At 31.9% G+C, this 24418-nt stretch overlaps 1 protein-coding gene and 1 long non-coding RNA gene across 2 annotated transcripts in view; both read right to left on the reverse strand.

Moving 5' to 3' along the window:
* The window catches only part of LOC134848742 (potassium voltage-gated channel subfamily C member 1-like), a 78670-nt gene extending 76853 nt beyond the window's left edge, over positions 1 to 1817 (reverse strand). The window contains exon 1 of the mRNA XM_063866254.1: positions 837 to 1817. Coding sequence (XP_063722324.1) covers positions 837 to 1157 — 321 coding nt within the window. The 5' untranslated portion in view covers positions 1158 to 1817. The remainder of the gene's footprint in view (positions 1 to 836) is intronic.
* A 10-nt stretch (positions 1818 to 1827) lies between these two features.
* LOC134847526 (uncharacterized) lies at positions 1828 to 6663 on the reverse strand. Its single transcript, XR_010162854.1, has 4 exons — positions 6486 to 6663; positions 5830 to 5985; positions 2588 to 2673; positions 1828 to 2021 (listed from the first exon to the last, which is right to left on the reverse strand). It is a non-coding gene; the product is annotated as an uncharacterized LOC134847526 (long non-coding RNA).
* Between the last annotated feature and the right edge of the window lie 17755 nt (positions 6664 to 24418).

Consider the following 24418-nt stretch of genomic DNA (forward strand, 5'->3'; position numbering starts at 1 on the left):
AGTCTCGGTGGAAATAGCTCAATAAACGCAGCAATTTTTCTTATCAAAGCCTTCCAAAAAAGGCCCAAAACGTCCTTTTAATCTAATTTGTTGCGGCGCAAAAAGATATTACAAAATGTTATCTTGTCGATAATGTTTTATGTGAGAAGTCGGAAAATCAATTTGATCGACATAAAACAAAGCAAAATATGTGTATTTTCTTTTAAAAGTTTACCCCCTGACATGAAAATTCTAGATCCGCGCCTGCATGTACGCAAAATATATTAGTTTTTTTTCCATTCAATGAAACTTTTCATAGTTTAAAAATGAAATTAACGTTCTAATAAATGTTTTACATAATTCAAAAATCAGAATACACAGAAAACGTCTTTCCGAAAAAAAAGCAGTCAAAAGCTTCTGGTAAAAAATCGAAGCGCTAGTTAAGTTGACAAAAACGTTTAAAAAAATTAGCATGAAACATGAAACAACTACAATGTATAACAGAGTCAATCGGAAGATGAAAATATACCTGGGAAGAATGAAGATACAAAAAAACTTCTAGCATTTTTGCTTTTTTACTAAAAATTTGAGTCATTGTTCGTCAAATAATGCTCACGTTGTAGCCACTTTAGTCAAAACTCGGAAAATTAAACACATTTGCACATTTGCGAGTTTTTTTCACGTTTTTTTTTTTCGATTTTCTTCTGTCACGTTTGTTTTTCCTTACTTATTTAAACCCCACAAGATAAAGTTAGTAAAATTATTTATATGAAATATTCAAGAATCTGTAAATTATCGAAAACTAACTGATGATGATTATAATAAAATGAAGTCTTAAAAGTGATTTAAACATTTACCTGATTTGAGTCCAGATTCCAGTATTGCAGCTCCGTCTCGAACAGTGGACCGCATACATCATTTGGGTAATGCAATTTACCCGTCCGGTAATAATTCAAGATCTGGGCGAACACCCCCGGGTGTCTATCAAAGAAAAACTCTCCGGCAACTGCGTCGTAATTTTTGGCTTCTTCTGTCAACTTAGAAAGCCGAGTGGCCGGAATTTTTTTCAGAGTTGTTTTGAAGGTTTCATGTCGAATGCCGCCGACGTTTAAAACTATCTTGTTGTCGCGATGGTGATCTTCAGATTTTAGTTTCAACTCTTTCGCAATATTCTGCATTTTTTTTCAAAAAATCAATAATTGCAGGAAATTCTTAGATCAAAACATCCTAAATTCAGTTGTGACCATTTCAGCTCAACGCGTTTCTGCATGTTCTGTGAGTAAAATCGACAAGTAGAAAAGTATAAAAAGGATTAATTTTGTGGAACTGAGACAAATTAAATTCAGAAAATGGATCGGGTCTGTTTGGGTTAAGGGGAGTCAATTTCGCCGCGGTAATAACTTTTTTCAATCCATCTATTCAACTGCTTTTCAGTACTCTTTTTTTTCTGAAGACTGCAAAATGTTGAAATGAAGTCGAGATTAACAGTTGGCTTTTATATTCCATTTGCGATGGGGAAACTTTGTTTTTGGCGTAATTGGCAGTAAATGCAAATGTAGGGATATAAATTAGGGGTACTGCCTTCGATCTGATTAAATAATGGGAGGGACCAAATGTTAAATATGAGGCTAATTGAGCGAAATCACAGGGCTTTATGATATGAATAAAAATACTGGGCGGTAATCGCCACACAAACTGAAAAAAAAAGAGAACTATTGCTAGATATTCTCTAGTTCTCGTTGCGAGTTATTTACTACATAACCATCACAATTATTAATACTTTTTTCTTTTTTTTTCACCAATGATGCGTATATGTTGATGGTAAAATTGGAATTAGATCAACTGCAATTGCAATTTTTATCCCAAGGAGAAAAAGTAAAAGTAAAATAACATGTGGGAAATAATTGGAAAATGAGCTCCTCCAATCGGAGCATTTTGAGGGACAACTTGGTTGAAACAAGAAGGAAGGGCGTACAAAATAAAGATATTACGGACCAACTATACCAACACTACAATAACACTCCGCGTTCCAAGATCGGCGCCTGAAATAAAAATCGTATTCTTTTTATTATTATGTTTGTTTAATATTGTCTTATAATAATAATGAAAGGAAAAGTAGTATCAAATTGAACCAACTATTGGAAAATTTCAACACCGAAACAAAAACAGAGCAAGGCTGAAAAAAAAACGCAAAAAATCACGTTACATTTTTGGGGCCATCTTTGTTTTCAGAAGTATCATTTTCATACCAGGAAGTGGAGTTTTTCCAATAGCAGAAACCATAAAAAGCGAATGCAAAATATCGACAAGTTTATGACATTTTAGCCGGTAATTCAACGTTTCAGCGCCGAAACAATCTTTTGTGTATCTTAGAAGAAATGTGCCACAGACACGTCCGCGGAATAAATCTGAAATAAGAATCTGCAGCTTATAATAAGTGAGGCGAACATTGTGTTTGAGCGTCGCACTAAGCCTCGCATAGTACCAGAAGGTTTATTTTTATGCATTTTTTCTTCACTATCAACGTTTTTTTTTGGTTTAATTGTGTTTTGTCAATGCGATTTAACACCGCTTTTGCAGCGCGTTATTTTCCTTCACTTATACTTACTTGATTTGCGCATCATCGGTTTCAGGTGATTTTTACGCTCAATTTCTTCCAAGTTTGTCATAAAAGTCTAATGTTCCCATCGCTTCCTGAAACCAGCCAGTTTTAGATAATGGATTTGAGGGACTGGTGGGGAGGGGGTAATTGTTGAAAACCGAAGAAAAAGAAAATTTAGTATAATATGTGAACAAGCTTAAATTGCTTAGCTCACATACAGGAAGAGAAGATATCATAAAATAAAAAAGTGAATTTGATTGAACACCAAAATCCATGCTTGTTTATTCGCTTTTGTATAGCACAAGATTCTTCGGCGCCTAAAAAGAAGTTTAGTTTTTTGACTGTCTGCCTGAGCAAACCTTTTCAGATATTAGCAAGTTTTATTTTCTTCAGTTCGACATAAAAAAAATGCAAAATTCTTACAAGAAAGTCATGTAGTTCGGAATGAAAAAAACCATAAGCAAAATTCTTGCAAGGTTTTTGTAGTTATCTGTATTTTTTCAGCTTTTCCGTTGCGTAACTATTATAAAAGTCTAAATATCGAACAATGTTTTCTTCTTGAAAAATCTAAAACTGAATCTTATTCGTCGTCGTAATGTTCGTCCTTGCCAGGAAGTCTATGATTGTCCCGAACTCTTTAAATACCTAACAAAAAGACCAAAGCTTGTTGGCTAGGTTATGCGGGTTCCTATTATTGACTGAATATCTGCGCGGTGAACTATAAAAAATCGCATAAAATTACTTTCAAAGTTAGTCTCTAATTACCTCAAGGTTGTTTTGCACTGTTGTTGTAAACCTTTCATTTTAAATGAAATTTTGGATAGTCATGCGCAAGTAAAATTACTGTATGAATCTCAGAAAAACAAAGAAGATGAAATAGAGTAATCTGTGCCAATGCCCTAAAATATAAAGCAAAATCTTGAATGAAACAAAAATGAGCGCCATGATCTTAAACAGAGTTTCTTCAAAAAAATCTTGGAAGATGTTGCTAACCAAGAATACTAAAACTTGTCTCGAGTATTTTACTTGTTAAAAATATATTTTTAAAAATAATATCGTATATGGTCATAACATTGTTCGCTGATTTGCCAAACACCTGTCATTAATAATCACAGAAGACCATAAGGCAGAAATCTCAGACCTTTATGCACTCACATCGAGAAAAATCTATGAAAACTTATGATGCAACATGACTTGATTACCGCGAGATCCCTTGCATGAATTATCAATCGACCTTATCTGGCGTTGATTTATGGTGTCTGATTCAGCGTGGAAAAAAAACTCCCATGCATTTGATGACTGGACACAAAAAAGGCGTATTTTTCATGCTAGCCTCAAGTTTCTAGTCAGAAGTAAAACTGAAACGAAATCAGTTTTTCAGACTTGAACTTTAATAATAAAATATAAGCGTTTACTTTTCTGTTCGTTCAGTGTTGAAAGGGAGATAGCTCAAAATTGGAAAAAGAAAAATCAAAAATTGCCAATTTGTTTTCATAAAAGCCGGTTTTTGCATTCGAAATTGCAGATTTGTCATTTGAACGACTAGACTTTCCGAATTATTGGATAAATTCGGTTTTAAGATAAAATACGCCATGAAATCTTTTTATTCGACGGTGTTTTTTCTTTTCAGGTTATGGTAATTTTTCGTAAGAAAAAATGTATTAAATTTTTTGAACCTGAAAAACATTGGTCCCGAGAACTCAAAATGTCAATCAATTTTTTTCCTCGTAAATTTGGGAGAAAATAGAAATTGCCAATTTGATCAACTTGGAGTAATCATTGAAGGCTGTTCTTAGTCTTCTATTAACGCGTAGGTGTCAAACTAGTCCTCACTAAAAATCATTCCATATTGAATTAAAGCAAGAAAAAGTTCAAAAAGGATTCAGACTAGTTTTTAAAATAACTTTTTTTGAAATTTTTCAAAAAAAAACTGAAAAAACTAATTTGGTTCAAATTAAAACATTAAAATATCGTAAGCTTCTTAAAGGGGGATGCGCTTGGACACTGTGAATGAGATTTCACCCACAGAAGGCATGAATCAGTACGGGAATTCGAAGCGCAGTTGGTAACATACTTACAAAATGACCCCAAGGTTGGAGATAACTCCCGCTGATGTAATTAGGCAGACTTGTAAAGAAGGCCCAATTTAGGGATCCTTTCTGAAGTTAAATTGAATTTCGAATTGAAAACACGCATTCTTGTTGAAAACACAATTTCTTCCTGAAAGCAGAATTTCTTTATTTTTGGATTTGGTCCATTTTGTCTGAGTTTTTCTAGGTGAGATTAGAATGTAATTTAAATGACATTTGACGTGTTTTGGTTAATAAAAGTGTCTTTTCATTTTGAAGACAATGAGTGGATTTTGAAATATAGTCTGAAAGGTGAAATCTTCATTCTAATTTGAATGCAAGGGCGAATATGCAGAAAATAATAAAAGCAGACTGGCTTTCGCGTTTTTTTCTTCAATGTCAATTTCTGTTTTTTTTTTCAAAAAACCATGCTTTATTTTGAGTATAAGCAAGGTCGATATTTAAAAACTAAATTCTGAAAAATTTGTGATTATTAATAAGACTGTGTCCACATAGTTTTGACAAAATGGAAATTGCATCAAATTTCGAGAAATTTTACAAAACTTTGATTGATTAATAGCTGGTTTATCTGGCTTGAAATCTCTCTGTTTCTGCTCTAGTTTTACAGTTTTCTTAAGTTTGATCTTAAACCTTAAATATGTTATTTAACCCAAAATAGTAATCTGGGTACAATTTGGGGTTGAAACCTTCGCCGTGTTTCCTAGCAATCTCAGGTTGATACTCAATATAGTAATAATTTTTACATAACAAGATATTTAATAGACAACGGGTGAGTTTAATGAACCGCCTCCCACCGTTTCGAGGCAAATTTCGATAAATATTTATTTTTGTTAGGCACCAAATAGTAAATAATACTCCCAATTTTTCTTTTCAGCTAAGTTAGACGAGAATTTGTAATTTTCTTTGGAAAAGTCAATTTAGCATTTTTCGAACTTGGGGCCATTTGAATTTTTTTTTGGAAAACGTTGCCTCTAAGAACAATTTTATTTTCAACGGTTGTCAGATGTGTTTTTTATTCTTTTTTGTTACTAAGAACAAAACTTCTAATACCTTAGAAACAGGAAACAAGTTCTTAAGAAACTAAAAACTGCTCACAAGAGTCAATCAAAAAATTATATACCACAATCTAAAACAAAGTTGAGGTATAGTTAAACTAACCTTTGTCTGCTGATACACCAATCTGTTCTTTGCACTGGTTGCAAACGGGTAATGGCAGAATGAAAGTATGGGAAGATTAAAACAGGAGAACTCGATTAAATCTTGCCGACTGTTTTCTACAAATCCCCAAAATGTCAATCCGGCGGTACTGTTCGACTGAAAGTGTATTAAAGTCATTTTCATTTTCTCAATTTAATTTACCCGTTCGTTTTTCAACGCTATAGCCCAACCCCTTCTACCTTTTAACCGCGAACCGTGAAAAAAGACAGCAAAATAAAACAGGCTGCTGGAAAGATGCAAGAAAAGAAAAGTACAGCTTTAATTTAATGCCTTTAAAATTGTACTTTCCGACTATATAAAAAGAAGGCAACTTTCTAATGGTTTTCACTGTAAAACTGAAGGCGTAATATTACAAGTGGCCAAAAAAAAGTCACACGATTCAAATTTGATTTTAACTTGGAAGGTGATGATGGAAATAAAGCATATTCAATAGTCTGGGCTCAATCAAAACTTCTCTTTCTATCGGTCTGATATTGATTAATTCGAAAATTGTTTTACAAGAAACCAATGGCTTGTTCTGCGGAGGGGTATGAACGGGGCCTATTACATTACTTTCATTGTTCTTAGATGAAATGCCTAATGAATCCAAAACTTACCGGCATTTTCTATGAAAAGACAATGAGTTTTTGAAGAAGATTTAAGTTGGCTGTTTCTTCACATAGTATGTTTAAACAAAGAGTCGAAAATTGGGACATTACCACAGTGCCGAAGTGTATTAGTGCCGAAACGTAAAATTGAATACTGTTTTGACTGTTCCCAAATGGTGGCGTTATCCTCATGATCGAGGGACCGAATGTTGGAAATATATTTTCTTTTTATTTCAGCCAATCAGAATTAAGTCTTCAAAAACCTAAATGAAAACGCAAAAATCTCAAATAAAACGAATCAAAACAGGCCAAAAAAATTAACTTTGACCAATCAGAAAATAAGCGGAAACATAATTTTTTAAAACTTGCGAAATTGAAGTCGAGCATTGGAAAAAAAACCTCAAATCAATTTGAAAAAAAAAAAATGAAAACGAAGCAATTTTTTCTGTTATATTTGCACGACTTGTACAGTAAATCTTTGCTTTGCTGCTATAATTCGTTTTCTGTTGACAAAGACTTTGGTTATTAGTAAAAATCATGCAGCCAATAGAAACGTCTAGCGATTCTGATTGGATAAAAACTTTCCATCATTCGGTCCCTCGATTGAAAATTTTATTTGATGTCGTTTGTTAAACAGACATAAGTTCACCAAGCGGGATCAAAAATTTTTATGAACAAACAATTAGAGCAAATTGAACACATATTCAGATTAGACACTGCTGTAATTCGGCACTGTCGAACGGCCCCGAAAACTTATTATCGATATAACCGGTCGTGGCTTGTCTTCAAAAAAGTCTGATTATTTCCATCCGACTTGAAGCTTTTCGAATGAAATTGCTGCCCGTTTTAACACAACTAACACAATTAACAATTGACTGCGCCAGTAGCACAGTTAGCATTTCATTAAAAGTTCTTGAAAATGGATAAGATGAAAATTATGAGGAAAATTGTTTTTTAACACATTTTTTTAATTCAAGAACTTAATTTTTTTTTCAAACTTATTTTAATTCAAGGAAAAAACGTAATGCACAGTTTATAGTTTCTCTACTTTCAATTATTTTTACGACGAAATAGTCAAAAAAGCAAAAACAGAAAAACTTTGTTGAAAGACAGGAATGATCTTATTTTTTTCTATTTCGTTAACAAATGTACCAAGCGCAGTCTCTAAAATCAATTTGACTGGCAGATTTTAAAAATCTGCTTTAGAATTAAATTGCAAATAAAAAACATATAAACTAAGACGTAATATACTGTGATAATATTTTTGCCTAATTTTGTTCTCTATAAACTCTATCGAATTCGGTCTATATCTTAACTAATCTGTTACTTCTCTCAGATTTGATTTCAACTTCGAAACGAGTGAATGAATAGTTAAGTTGGTTAGAAAGAAATGAAAAACGGTTCGTCCATACAATTAGTAGAAGTTTTCAACATTTTTTAAACCTACCTTAGAATAGAAAATAGTTTTTATCTGAAGGACTAAACACGATTATGTTGGGCGAGCAGCTCCAAGACTACAACTCAAACCACTTATTGATACCTAGTGGTCCAACACACAGTAGTACCTAGTGGTCACATTTGTTTAAACTAAAATTAGTACTTGCAGATTATTAATTCTCTCTAATCCAAACCCTCATTCGTTTGAAACCCTCTGCCTCAAAAAATTTCAGTTAAATTTTTTATATAAAGGGAAAATACTAAAATGAGTGAAAAGTTATAAAGGTTTAGAATGAAGATGATTATAATGTACTTTTTGTGGTAAATAGTAAATTTTTTTGTAGTTTTTAGTAAATATGTAGTTAATTAACAGTTTCAAGGGTCCTCAGTTGAGCCTCAAAGGAGTAATTATATTGATTGTCGGTTGTTTTAGATGGTTGTAAAAATTTCATATTGGCTACTTGACACATCAAAGGCTTTGCTCGAATATAAGGCTTTCGTTATTTTGTGTATTGTACCAGTTTTCCCTTGTATTTTGATCTACCCGCACTCAGTAAAAAGAGAAAATAATCAATTATTTTACAGTTATAATTGTACTCTTATCAAAATTATAATTAGTTATAGGTGACAAATTTAGATATTTAAACGATTTATAATCCATTATAATGATAACTTTTTTTGTAACATTATAATAAATTATATTCAATTGTAATTGAATATGTTTTTTCCGCAAATCTCTTTCTTTTATAATCCATTATAATATCCTATTTACTTTCAAAATTTTCTAAAAACGAGATATGAGGCTTGTAACTCTTTGGTTCATCTGAGCAAAAAAATTTACCAGGAAACAAAAGTTTCATAGACATCCCTTCATATTAATTGAAAGAATACCGCGGTTGGTGAAATATAATTCTTCTATTTAAATCATGAAACAAAAGCAGTGTGCTAAATTTTGGCGGTCAAAAAAACCTAAAATGTACATCATCAAACAAAACAATCAAGAAGAAATGAAAAAACAAAAACGTTATAAATTTAAATTGATGTAAAATTTTCCCAATTTTTCACATAAAGCAACGTCTACAAAAAGCATGAAAAATAAGCAATTTATGTGCAAGGTCGAAGACAAAATGGGCAAAAAAATGGGATTATAAACAAAATATAATCGATTATAATGGATTTTTTTTCGGCAAAACAAATGAATTAGAAACTCGGATAAAAATAATTGATTATAATCGATTGTAATGTATTATAATTAATTATATTTGATTTCAAAAACAGAGATTTTTTCTCAATGTTTTGTAAAAATGGTACTTAAATTATTTTTTAATCGATTAATAACGTTTAAAACTGGATTCAGGTAGATTTTTTGTCAAAACACCGTCTGAGAAAAAACACCGTCTTTTGTTTGCTACTTTTGGAAAAATTGATTGTTCTATATTAGTGGCTATCATTTTTCCATCATTTGATTTACCTGGGATGGTCCATATATAAACAAAAAAAAGTTCTATAAACAAAGCAATTTTTTGGCAAGTCTACAATTTATCTTAAGAGCAGCACTCTTTTCACAATTACGCTCTACCAAATATACGATTACAATCACAATTACGAAATATAAGGTATAAGGTCAAACGGGTTTTTTAAAAGTCTGTAAAGACTAAGGCTCAAATAATTTCTTTTTTTAAACTAAAAAATTTATTGCAAAAGTTTTATTGCAAAATTTAATTGCAAAAACTTCATAAAACATATCAATTTTGAGACACTTTTTGGCTTACTGTGATTCACTTAATGATTTCGAAATTTTTTTGCTTATAATATTTTTCTTGAGATGTCAGGAAAAGCGGAATTTTAATCTTCAGTCCAGTTTGTTGCCAGATTCCTAAGCTGCATCACAAGTAGTTGGAATCCAAGGTATTTATGTGACGTTTTAATTCTTAATTAATAGATAATTTGGAGCAGTTTTGTTGAGATGAATATATACGAGTTGAGGTGACGCAACCGAGTTTTAATCTGATGTTTGTAGAAAAAAACAAATGACCACAAAAACTTCAGACTGTACTTGAAACTTTCTGTTCCTTTTTTTGTATAATATAAGATTAATGCTGCAATGAGTTGTTCTTCAGAAAACCCTGACGAGAAAATTATCTGATTTATATAGGTGAGCATTCTACAGTCACGGGATTTTCCTTTAACCCGGTTGGAAAGGAATTATATAATAATCCAAACCAACCAACGCAAGCTTACTAAATACTATAAATCACAACCTAACAGCATGACTAAGAAAAGAGAACCCACAGTACCCAAACTGGATTAACACCAGCTTAGAACTGGATAAATTATTCTTTTAAAGATTAATTTTAACTCTGAACACAAAAAAAAAAAACACCAAAAAGTCGGAAGACAAACCCAAAACAAACAATTTGAAGAAAATCTACGAAAGTCTTTTCACATTTTTTTTTGTTTTCTCTGCAATTAGTTCAGATAAAGGATTCACCTCTGTGTTTACAACCTCGCTAACATTTTAAACAAGTTCAGTATATGGGCTCAAATTAGCTCCATGGGAAGCTAATGAGCGTGATTTTCTTTTTATACCGCCAAAAATTAACTTGGTCATATAAGAGTGACTTGATCAAGCACAAAAAAAGGATGAAATTTTATGAAATTTTTCACGCTGATGATCGGATTCAGTCACTAAAAAAATGTTCCCGATAATATTTTGGAAAAAATACTGGTCTAATTCATGCACAGGACTCCCATTAGCAGCTAAGTTGTGTGTATTTTGTGTGCTAAGTTGTGTGAGAAACTTCTGTTTCTCATTTTCTCTGATATAAGCTCTCAAGAAGTTTTAGTGAATAGTGATTATGTCTTAAGAACAGACTTGACCGTTTCTTGACGCCGGACCATGATACTCTGTTACTTCTGTTACATATCAATTTTCAGCGGTCTACAGAGTAAACAGTTCTCCCAGTTATCAATTTCTGACGGCGGCGTTAAAGTGTAATTCAAGCTCGTCTGCTTCCCAAAGAACTAATTTGATTCCATATGTTCAAATTCCTTAAACTGTTTGCCAGGTTGTTTCCAGTGTATCAACATCTACGTGGAAATGATTTTTTTCACAACTATTATAGTTTTTCCACTGACTTTTTTAAATTTGGAAAATATTTTCTGCGTGTGAAATCGAAAACAGTACTATTTCTAAACATTTTTATAAGAAAAACGCTTATATTGGTTACGAGTGATTCGAAAGATTCCAACTGTCAAAATTGTTAAATTGAAATGGATTATATTGTTATTATTTAATAAAGCATTAAAATCCATTGCAAATCAATTTATATTCTGTTTGATAGATCGAGACAATGCAATTCCATTATACTCAATTTTTTCCACTTCAGTGAGATGCGAACTTCAACCCACATAAAGTGTTTTCTACAACAAACATTTTTTTTGTTTTCAACGAGCAACTGAACGAAATTTTTTTCACATTTTTTTGCGTTTTCTCTGCAACTAGTTCAAATAAAGACTTCACCTGCTGTGAATACAACCTCAATAACATTTTAAAGAACTTGAATGTCGTAGACATTTTAAAGAGCTTGAATATATGGGCTCAAATTAGCTCCATGGGAAGCTAATGAGCGTGATTTTCTTTTTATACCGCCAAAAATTAACTTGGTCATATAAGAGTGACTTGATCAAGCACAAGAAAAAGGATGAAGTTTTAGGAAAATTTTCACGCTGATGATCGGATTCAGTCATAAAAAACTGTTCCCGATAAATTTTCGGAAAAAAAACAGGTCCAATTCGTGCACAGGACTCTCATTAGCAGTTATGTTGTGTGTAATTTTTCTCATATTCATTAATATAAGCTTTCAAGAAGTTTTAGTGAATCGTAAATATGTCGTAAGTACAAACTCGACCGTTTCTCGACGTCAGACCATGTTTCTCTGTTAATTCTGTTATTCATCAATTTTCGGCGGTCTAAAGAATAAACAGTTCTCCCAGCTATCAATTTCACAAATTAGTTACGAGTGATTCGAAAGGTTCCATTTGCCAAGATTGTTAAATTAAATTGATTACAAAAACCAACAAAAATTGTCATCGATAACCACTTTGAAGTTTTTTCTCGGTATAGTTATTTTTCGTGCTACACCAATCAAATGACAATCGAAACTCATTATTGCTTCTACTTTAGAAGTGACACTTTTTTAGTCTTGTTAATAAACTTAATTGTTGACAAATTTTTCATAGTGTGGCACTGCTTGTGAAGCTTTTTGTTTAATTGCATTTTATTTGAGCAACAGTGCGACCGAAAGTTATGGCTCAGTCATTTTTATGCTGCGTAATTTTATGTTGAGAGTACAAAAAAGTTTGTTACCAACTTCTTCAATGAACCTGTTAAGTGTCGATTGGCAACATCAATTTTACCGGGGAAAAATTGTAGGTTATTTTTGTAGTTTTCTTGCACATTTCCAATCTGTTTGTTACTCGTGTGTTCTTTGCTTCAATGTAAACTTCTTCTTCTTCTTCTTCTTCCTATCTCTTTCCTTTTTCTTTTTTCTTCTCACCGGCACTGTAGTTCCATGGATAGATATCAAATAACTTTAAGTTTTATGGTCAGTATCTATAAAATGAAAAAAAATATCGATTGTAATTAAAATCCAGTGCACATCAATTTATATTCTGTTTGATAGATCGATACAATGCAATTCCATTATACTCAATTTTTTTCTCTTCAGTGAGATGCGAACTTTAACCCACATAAAGTGTTTTCTACGTTTCAAACTAAAGCTGGTTGTTTCTTGATAAATTTCAACTTTTTTCTGCACTTTTTTTTAAAAGTTGTTACTGTTTTTTTATTATGTTTTTCTGTTTTTGAGCATTCTAAGATTCTTTTTTAGTTTTAAAGTTTAATTAGTTGCGATTCTATAGGCTTATCTTTCAGATGAAAAATTTTCTGCTGATTGCAGAACCTTCTGTTTTGATTAGTCATAAGTTTGCTTAAAAACTATGCTAGCTGGGGCTTGTAAAACAAATCCTGTTTTCATCGGATTTGTTGTAATTTTGATGAAAACAAACTGGAATGAAAAATAACTGATGAAAACTAAACAGGAAAAAATTTTACTTCTTAAATATTTTTAGAATAAGAATTTTGATAACTTTTTTCGTCTAATTCGTGTAAAAAAAATTTGAATTTAGTTGAGAAAGAAAGAATAGGCTTTAATTTTCTGTTCTGTAAGTATCTCTTTCTCGCCCAAACCTAATTTTACACTAAAAAAGCAGCAATGAAAATTTTTCTAGGAACTAGCAAAACAAACAAACAATTTTAAAAAAAAATTTTGCGCAGGCAAAATTGAAGTTTTTGTGTGCTTGACGTAGTCCTGGATGAACAAATGTTAGATTGTGTTCTGTTTACTTTTAGATATTTTTCTTCAAAAAAGCTTAAAACCCATATTTTTGCCATTTATGTATGCTTTGATCAATGCGTAATTAACTAAAAATTTAATGCTTAAATCACTATTCGTTGAAAAGATTTGCCAACCTTTAAAAGTTTGATTTTTTCAAAATACCACATGTGTAAAACTACTCTCAGACAATTCATGTCCTTTCCAATGCATTGTATATGCACGACGGCGTTCAAACGTTTGGTGACTCTATTTATAAGTAAACTAAAAGTTTTGTCACTTGCGAACACAACCCAAATACTTTGAGAGTAAAATCAAATTAAAAAAGTCTAAATGCTAGTCATACAAGTTCCATTTTTGAAAAACCATAAATCATAGACTTTTCATGCAGTTTTCTGTACTTATGGAATTGCATGAAAAGTGTATGAGTAGCCTTTTTGGTCAACCCTTATATCTCTTGTCTTCTCTAGCTCTAATATTTTTGTTTAAAAATTTTGTTTGAAAATTCTTCGCATTACTGAGCTAGTCTTAATTTTTGCTCTCGGTGCTTTAATTTTCAATAGCCAAAGCAATCGCGTGCAGTCTGATTTGATTTCTGATACCATTTCAAAAACATTGTTGCTCAGACAGCAGTTGACACTTTCTGTTCTTGTTTTTTTTTTAGAAAAATAGAGTTTATTGTACAATCATTTTTCCTTAAAAAATCCTGAAGTGAACTTTATATATGTGTTATCTACATGTACAAGAAGAGTATTTTTTCTTGCACAGCTAATCTAATATTTTCACTGATTTTTTTGTAAAAATATGCTTTTATGAGTCCTTTCAAAAAAGTAAAGTACTACTGCTAAACACTTTCAGAAAAACCTTTGAAATGTCGTGCAAATCCAAAACGTATACGTTACAGAAAAATTAGTAAATGGAAGTTTTCACATCAACTTTTTTCTTCATTTTCTAAGCATTGTAATAACTTAACACGGTTGAGGAAACGCTCATTTACGCTGTAGAGCATTAAATCTCGTTTTTTATTTAAAGAAAAATAAAGATTTTTCCAAATTTTGGTTTTTTTATTTGTGAGACGCAGTTGGGATACATGGAAAAAACTTTTAACAAAAACTTCGGTATTCCTTTAAATTGTTTCCGAACTATGAAATTAAAATTGCATAAAAATGAAAATTATTATTATTTTTTGTTATCTATTTGAGTCTGCAAACTGTTTTAAGATTTGGGTACTTTTGAGGTTCAATAAATAGTAGAACCGGCAAGTATAAATTAGGAGGAGAAAAATTTTTAAGGAAAAAAAATGTTTTCAGAGAAGTTTGAGTCAAATTGGCTGCTCAATATAACTGAATTTCGGAAGGTACAGGCGGGATAGCTCGTCGGTAATTTTGCCTGGACACACCTAGCAGCTGTTCTTTTGTTTTAAATGGATTTTGAGCCACTTGTTTTTTTGATTGTGAATTTTGATTGCAATTGAGTACAAAAATGGTTATTGCAATTCACTTCTATGTGCTAAAAAAAAATTTGTGTGACATGTATCTGACATTTGAATCCATTTAAAAATCAAACTCATTTAAAAAAAAACAAATAATGCTATTTTGTTCCGACCTTCATGACAAAAACAACAGAATATTTGTGTTCGGGTGATTTTTTTTTTCAGACAAATTTTGATTTTTAACTAGCTATTTTTGACAAAATTTGTTTATATCATTCAAAAGGTAATGTTGTTCTAAGCTCAACTTTAAAAAAATATTTTGACTGTGATCTTTTTTTTGTAAAGCAATGGGGATTTAAAGATTGCCATTTTGGTTAATTTGGGACCCTTAGGCGCTGCTTATGCGTAAGTGGAGATTTAATCCGTCTTAGAAATCATTCTAAAATAGTTGCAGCAGGCCATTTGCCAAAATTTCTATGTTACTAGAAACGGAATCTACTGCTTGGTACTTTTGTACGCTTTGAGTTTCAAAATATATACCCAAATCTTTTTTTTGAAAAGTTCATATATTGTTTTAAAAACGAATGCTGCCTGATAGAACTTATATAGCAGTCGTAACACTTGGGGCTTCGCCTTGATAAAAGCAGTCTGGTTCATATATCAAATTAAACTAGCAACTAGGCAATTTTAAAAGAAACAGCTTCTTCTAAGACTTAAAATTATGCGTTGAAGCTGGATTCTGAAGAAACTTGGCTACGCATTTGCTGAATTATTAAATTTTCATACCGGACTTTTATTCAATTTGTTTTGTGCAGAATCGATGATGGACAAATTTTTCAATTCTTAAACGGATTGGTTATGTTTCATGGACAGGCTACTTCGAGATTTGAATCAATGTGAAGATCAAAAAATTCTTCTTCACGCCAACGATACCTGAAGTACGATACCAAAAATGATGGGAAAGAAGATCATTACCTTTTCAGACGGCATGTTATAATTTGCACCAAAACTCAAACAAAAAAAACAAATCTTGAACCAGTAAAACAAATTGAGCTTTTCAAAAAAAAATTGAGAGGTGAATGAGGTGCATAAGAAAAATAAATAAGGCGAGTAGACAGCCTATAAATTTTCCTACACAAATTAAAGAACACTAACTACTAACTGACATCCAAACAGTTCTATTCAGACTGACTGCAAAATATTTGTCCAGAAACTGAAATAAATTCCGCTTTTGATGTCTAAATTCTAAACATACGACCTTAATGGCCATAACCTGTCTCGGTCAACGGCTTTGGAGCCAATCTTTTCGTTCAGTTAAAATAGATACGTAAATGAAACTGTTCAACCTAAATGAATCGTACAATTATATTAATTGTTTTGGAAAGATAATTGACACTGCAAAGGAGAATAAAAAAAACTGTATAACAAATCTGTAAATTTCATACTTTAAATTGACATTCATGGTAGTATAAACGTCGAAAGAGCAAAACATATTTTCACATAACCTTAAATTAAGACATAGCCTCGGGAATTTAATGGTGATGTTATAAATGAAATAGTAAAAAAAAATGGGGATAAATGGATATTTAGGCTCTCATGTAAATGAAATAACTAGTAGGAGAAAAAACAAGAAAGTTGCAAGATAGGATTCTTACTAAGTAAGACTCTCAGCGAGATCTCTAAATGCTCATTGAAGTTCTTTGTTGTCTTCAAGATGTTTTCAAAATTTCTATAAAAAAGGAAAACAACCGTTCACAAATACTCTCATCGAACAATGGCTTGACACTGAAAATCTTCTCTTCACATTTCAATGGAAAAAACTGATAATGCATTTTTCTCAAAAATCTGAGCGGCAATAAATTACATATCAGCTAACCTAAAGAAGCAATCAGTCAGAATGAAAGTGTTCTACACTGAATTTTTTTTACTATTAACAGTTTTCTAATATAACAAAAATCATTCACGCCAAATTCTAGCCGAAATCATTTTTCAAGAAATTAATTCTGAAATTTTTCTCTTGTGATAAATTGATGTGGTAATGCGGTATCAGAAACCTTTCAGAAGAAAAAGTGATTTGAAAACTAGGCCTGACTTCATTTATTGTCAGGAAAAACTATTAAATGAGGAATGGTTTAAAGGGAGAAATGGTCGAGAGTAATGATACATCATTTAAAATCATGAGATCAACAAACAACGCAATTCTAAAATAACTTCACTTAAAATGATCCTCGTTTTTTGAATTACCATACTGCTAGCATGTGCGCAGGGTTAATTTTTTGCTAATTTGATATCACATTAGTACAGCTAAATTGAATGCGTTCTAAACTCAATGAAAAACAAAAAGGACTTTCAAACAGTAACAAAAAGGAAACAGTAACGAATTTCAAAAAATCCATTAAACAGAAAATAGCTCACTAGCTCAACAGAAAATGAAAATCAGAAACTCCGGAAAATGTTTTTACAAAAGCCGGCAATTTGTTTCAAAATAACCCGGAGAAAAATTGAGCAGGAAGATCACGAGTTAGAAAGTTACAAGTTTAACGCAGGAAGATCAGCAACTGAAAGATACAGTCAAGCATCAATTGAATCAGTTAAACAACCAAAGCTTTGCAGCTAATTTGCAATAGATGAAACACAAAAAGCTACCAAACGATCCATTTAAAACACTGAATCTTTTTAACTAGGTCTGTCTGTTCGATAGCGGAATTTAGAAAATGAACACTGCTTTTAGACACCAAAGCGAACCTCAACGCTTTTAATTTGTACAGCAGAACTTGGCTTTGAGACGGTGCTTTCGAAATTTGCGATATTAAGTTTTATTAGCTTTTAGCATTTCACAGACAGCCAGATTGGGTAAAATCCATCTTCATCTATGCACTGCTCATCAATATACGCATATCAAACTGTTAACGTTTTTCTAATTGCACAACAACGCTTATTGATGACATTAACCGAACTTTTCTATTTGATTAAATTCAAAAATGCAGCGTTAATTCGTTCATAAGCAAACTGATTTTCAAATGTTGAACCCACCTCACTCAAACCTATATGCGGAAAACATCAATTCAACACTTACAAATTTTTATAAATCAACTACCGAGCTTATTTTAGCAAGCAATTTGATTTCTGCATAATCTGAAGAAAATGAAAAAAGTATTGGAGTCCAAACTGGGCAACACAGTAGACTTTGAGCTTATAAGAACTAGTTTAAGAACACTTTGCTATGACTCATACGTTGAAGCAGTCTGTTAATCAATCCAAAACAATTGCTATTATTTTTTACTTGGTTGGGAATAGAAAAGTTTCGAGATTTTGCATCCTGATTTTTGCCAAAACACATCAGAAAAAAACTATGAAGATATATTTTGCAGCCCAGCTTGTTTCAAAGTTTAAGTTTATTTCCTGAATGACAAGTGAAAGCTAATTCACTTTTTTTGCAGTGAAAAGTTATCATCTGTTGAAACTTCATTTTCTTTTTTTGAAAATCCATTTCCCAACTGCTTTTGTCTGAGAATCCCAACCCGAACTCTATTCTGTGATCAGATTTTGGCATGGAAGGTGCAGTCACCTTTTCTTCCATTAGAAATCCCAACTTGACTTGTTGACTGGCAGTACTCCTTATAGTAGATATTCTAGACAACAAGAATCTTAGAAACATTGCTTCTTGGTAATCGAAGTAGCAATCACGTATATTTTCATTGATGAAAGGATTGTACGCCATTTCAACAATTCTTGACACATAGTGGTTTGATGAACGGGAAAACAAAAAAGTTGCAAAATGAGTAATTAAAGGAAAAATTATATTTCAATTTGAAGTTTTCTGAACAGAAAAAGCATTATCTGTTTGTCAAAATTGAAGAAATCGAACCAGAAAGATAATGAAATCGATTTCCGTTTATTCTCTTTCAAGAAATAATACATTCCGATTTTCATTTAAAACTTCCGATACAAATTGCGTCGCACTTCCTGCTTTTCTAGGAAAATGACTCTGTTTTGGTTTGTAAAAATATACTTGATTCCGTTTGGTATTGACTTTGTTTTTTAAACTATAAGTATATCATCAAAGTAAAGAAAACAATTTCAATCTAGGATAAGTTTAAGTGCTATTTTTTCAATGCCTACATGGTGGAGCGGTTAGAACACGTGACGGCCACTCTCCAGATTGTCGGTTCGATCAGCAAAGTGAAAAAAAAAATGTCAAAGTGAAAAAGAAACGTAAGGCTAATGTGGATTGGACTATTAAAACATAAAACAATGGGCCATTGGTGCAGGCCATTAGATTATCAATTATAATTAGGCTGATGTGGAGACCAATTACATCCAAAATATATCATTTAGTTACGTTTTTATCAGTTAAAAAATCCTTATAGTTTTGTCAGTGAATTTTTTAATAACTGCGATTTTTCATTTTTAACCTTTTTTGATCAACGAAATATGCTTTTATCTTATTTTATTTATACTTAATAAACTGCTCGATAAATTATATGTTTTTTGTTTCATCATATTTCAGGGTTGCTATGATGATATTTGACACAATTGCTTAACTTGAGATTTAGACTAATGACAAATTTTTGACTTTTGGCAATTTGACATTGTTTTTACTGGAATTTGAATATAATATGCTAGACTTTTTACCATAAAAGTTGTATTTGGAAGCAAAGTATCATAACATTCTTTTGTGTTTGTTCCTCATATTCAGAAGGTTTTTGTTTCATTTCTTTTTCCCCTTCCTCCGCGCAAACAGATTTTGGAACTTTGATCTTTATTGATTCTGAAGGCGACTGTAATTGTGTTGGTTTTTTTTAGGACTTCTAAGACAAACTATTTTATTACGTTAAATGAAACTGCCAAATTTAACCAATTGCAAATGAAAATTCGTTTTACGTTGAATACTGAAGAAACTTGGAGTTTGCTGACTTTTTTAGTTATCAGAAAAGACTTGCATTTGAGTTTTTTTTTGAAAAATTAAAATTGCATCAATTTGTAATTTATAAGGGGTCATTTATAGTTGCATCAGCTTTCAGCCCTGATTGTTGGGGTTTGTGGCAGGGGCGGATCTAGGATTTTCTCGAGTGGGGGGGGGGCGTATCTTCAAAAAAATTCGAAAATTTTGTCGAACTTTTTTTTAGGTCGACCAATTTTTCCCCAAGCACTAGGAGTTTTCCCCAAGCACTAGGAAATCCATGTTTTGGCCAGATTTTCTACGCCGCAGGCAAAACTTTGAAAAAAATTAGGCCAAAAAAGACGTTTTTAGGGTTTTTTCGAAAATATTGACCAAAAAATCGCGTTTTTTCAGCGCGCGCTCCCCATCAAAATGAGTATATATTGGCGCCGAAGGCGCGTTTAGAAAATTTTTAGGATAAGTCACCATAAAAATTGAAATCTTAAAATAGTACAAAGGGGGGACCCTTTGAGTCGGCAGGGGATCGAATCTCTGAGAAGAGAAGCGTCAGCGCCCCCTAAATCCGCCCCTGGTTTGTGTTTTTTTTGAAACTGTCGCACCGCCAATTTGAAAGCGAAAACGAAAATCCATAGTCTGGACAGGGTTCTATGGTCGCGGAAAAAGTCTGAAAATACTGTAACTAGGTCGCAATGGTCTGGAATTTAGTCGCAACGTGATCAAAAATTAGGCGCTACTTATTTCAAAAACTATTCACGATATGGTAAAAAGTGGGTCGCTGCAGGCTTGCTCGAAAATTGAAACGATGTGAAGATCAAAAGTTTCTTCCGCCCCATGCTTCTTAACGACCTTATCACAAGAAAGCGAGAAGATAATTACTTCTTTAGTTTAGATGGCATATTATAATTTTGTAGCAAAAAGTACAAACAAGCGCCAGTAAAAACATCGAGTTATTATCATAAACATTTTGAGAGGCGATTGGGCTGCATGTAGATGCAAGAAAACGGGGCCACTGTTCAGCAGGTTTAAAAAATTGCATTTTTTAGAGAAACAAGACACTCGTATCAGGGCGAAGCCCTGAATGCTCCGACTGCCTTTTAAGGTCTATGGCACAAATATTCCCTTACTTTTGGAACGAAAGTCGGAACAAAAACGCAAATACTTCTAATAGTTTAAGCAACCTGTTAAATTTTTAGAAACATTTTTCTGACATGAATTGATTTTCGACCAAGTTTTATTCACTGACTGCAAGTCATTGTCCTGAAACAATATCTGCGTTAACAGACTAAAAATGACGGAAATTTCATTAACTGAAAAAATGCAGAGGGTTGCCTTTGTAGCCGATCTTTTTGTCAGCTCAAAAACAGATTGCTAAAAGAATTTTTTGTGGAGCATTGAATTGAGCTGTTATATAAAATGTATACAAAAGGTGATTGAGCTGCATTAAAAAAAAGCTTACTTCACAGAAACATCACAAAAGCACGCTTTAGGGCAATACTCATGGTTGCAAAATACCAAAAATCTGAGTATATTGCTTGTCTAAACTTGAATACTTTCTACAAGATGTGCGCTGCAGAAAGTATCAGAAAGATCCCAGATCAGTGAACCGATTCACCTAATAATTAAAAGAATTGTTTAATCAATTTTTTATAGAATTATTTTTTCCTGGCCTAAAAAGAATAATTTCAAACTTGCGGGGCTTGTAATAAGCTCCTCTTTGATGGATTTTTAAATTCGTTTGTGGATTTGAGGAACGATGTATTCATATTGTACAAAACTCTGAATAATGCAATTTGGTCTTTTTTATCTGACCTCTGTTTTCTTAGCATCGATTTAATTACCTAACACTGTTAGATATAAGCTCGAGAACCTATAAAAACTCATAGAGAAGCATGAGAAAAACCAAAGAAAGGATGAATGATACACTAGAAAATGAAAATTATGATTTTTAAAAACAAACCAAGTTTTTGAGACTATTTCTAGAAAGTCACTTGAGCAGAATAATACCCGGGTTGACTTCCATAGAAGAAAAATGCTTATCATACAGTTTCATATAAGAAGTGTATGGAAAAAATGCTTATCATACAATTTTCATGTATGAAAATTATAAAAAAGTCATTTCGTCATAGAAAAAATAAATTTTTCAAAAATCACCAAAAAACGTGTCTGGGTAACTTTAAATAGATTTAAATAAGTATATCTATGATAGAGGGCATATTGACAATCAAAAATATAATTTTAATTTCGGTCAGAAAAATGCTTATCATAAAGTTTTCATGTATGAAAATTGTATGATATGCATTTTTTTCATAAACAAAAATAGAAATTTGAGGTAAAAAATTTTTAATCCCTTTTTTGACTGCAAATTTGCATTTGTGCTAAATGGTAATTTTACGAAAAAAAAATTTGCATGCAAAATTTGACATTTTTGTGTTTATAACGTAGTCCACGATGAGTTTCTCACCCAAAAAACCCAAAAAAATTACATGAAAATGTTTTTTTTGTAAGCACGATTATTATCTTTTGTTTCATTTGTTAAGATAAAAATAAACTTGGAAAAAAAACTGGCCTTTTTTCTCAACCATCATAATTTTCAAGCTAAAAATTATCTAGCCATATTCAAAAAGTTACTTTTTTGGTATTTATTTCCATGTGAAAACGTTAAAAAAAACTTTTATGGCTAAAACCACCAAACGCAGTTTATATGCGTGGTAACTGCCAGTACACTCTGGGTTTTCTCATGACAAAACATCCTTGGCTAGTGTTTCGGTTGAAACAAAAACTTTCGCAATAAAATTTTTTTGAATTTTCATTTATGGAAAAAATGCTTATACAATTTCGTAGTATGGAAAAATGCTTATCATACAATTTCATATATGAAAAAATGCTTATTTTGCTATTTTCATACATACACTTTTACTCTATGAAATTGTATGAAAGAGTATGATAAGCATTTTTTTCATATATCAATGTTGGATGATAAGCATTTTTTGTCAACCCGCGTATATAATATTCATAACTTTAAAAATGACCACGAGCTCAAACAGGAAGATCAGAAGTTCAAGAATTAGTTCCACCAGGCATCAACTATTTTCCATAACAAGCCATATTATTATAGCAATTTTCCAATTGATAAAAGACAAAAAAGCTATGGAAATTATAATACCCTTCAAAATTAATTCTAAGCTTTTTTTTTTAAATTGAGTAACCGATAACAAAAATTCTATAGATTTGTTTAAAAATCAAGGAAAACCAAAACAAAGAAAAATTGAAACTTTTTCAGCAAAGTAATTGCTGTAGGACTAGTTACTAGATTTTCCAATTTTGAATTGAGATGTCTTGAATACTCATTGCAGAGTTCGGCAAAAAAAATTTTTGATTATATTTTTTTATAAGTTGGTTATACTCCAATTTGCAAATTACAACTGCAGAAAAATTCTGTTAAGTTCTTCACATTAACACATGTATTTTGCTCCTTTTGGCTCTTTTCAACTTTCCCACGTTGATTTTGAAACATTCCAAAGAGAAGACTAAAAATAGCCAAACAATGAAAGTATCGAGTCAGAATTATTCGAAATTAAAATGTTACTGAGAAGTTTCGAGCTCCAATATATATATATATATATATATATATATATATATATATATATATATATATATATATATATATATATATATATGCAAACAGCGTAGGCTTCCAAGCGTTTCTAGTTTACTGAGTCTGAGTCAAAAACTGGACAACTGTCGTTTTTTTTGTATCGTCAAAATGCCAGAATTTTTATTTACACCTTTTAAGACGGCAATAAAAAAATTTTGCTTTTATTCTTTCATAGAAACTAGAAAAAAAACAATAAAATTAATTTTTTCGAAGCAAAATGGGTATTTAGCACTTTTTTTCACCAATGCAATTATCTTCAATCAAAATATTTGCGTTCACCTCATCTGATATTATAACAATTCATGTGCGGACCAATTAAACCACGGGGGAAAAGTAAGGAAAAAAGCCATACCATTTTCTGCACCTTCTGATTAGAATTTAGTATGAACCACTTGCCACAAGATATTTATACTTGGTTACTGCACCCCTTTCTCGGTTCTAACGTTATATGGTTTATCCTGGCACAAATTCAAAAGCGTATTTATAATAAAAAGTTTTGTGCTTCTGTTTTTACTTGTTATAAATACATTTAAAGTTGAGGCTGCCTAAAATTTTTGGGGTCTTTATTGTGCATTTAAGAAAAAAGAATTTTTGCTCTTGTTCGCAATATCGTTTTCATGGACAATGGTCATCTTTATCTTTCTGTAAATTTGGCCGAATTTTCTAAACAGCCGGCAAAAAAGTTGCGTTTTTTTTCGACGCGAGCAACCCCCTTAAGTTTATGGTCCATCACCCAAAAATGAATATCTCAAAATAGTCCAAAGGGGGGACCCTTTGGGTCGTCAGGGGGTCAAATCCCTGAGGGAAGAGGTGCTACAGAATTGCAAATTTCGAAATTAAGTGAGAATGAGGAAAATAGCCCAATCGAACTACTGGTGTTAGTTTTCAGGTGGAGTATAAGACAAAAAAAATCTCCCTCCTCATTTGAAAAACTTCGTGTTAAGCTTATAAAGGAAATCGATTTGTAGGCTACCAACTCAATGATATGATGAGCTCCCAGGTCAATGTCCACTTAGGGCTTTTTGATGCAATGATGCCCTTTGCCCGCCACAGTGATATCTCAATGCAAAACTCTCCACTTCTTCCTTTTTTACGAAGTCTTTGAATCATTCGAACCCT

The sequence above is a fragment of the Symsagittifera roscoffensis genome, chromosome 6 (assembly GCF_963678635.1).
Source record: "Symsagittifera roscoffensis chromosome 6, txSymRosc1.1, whole genome shotgun sequence".
Lineage (NCBI taxonomy): Eukaryota > Metazoa > Xenacoelomorpha > Acoela > Convolutidae > Symsagittifera > Symsagittifera roscoffensis.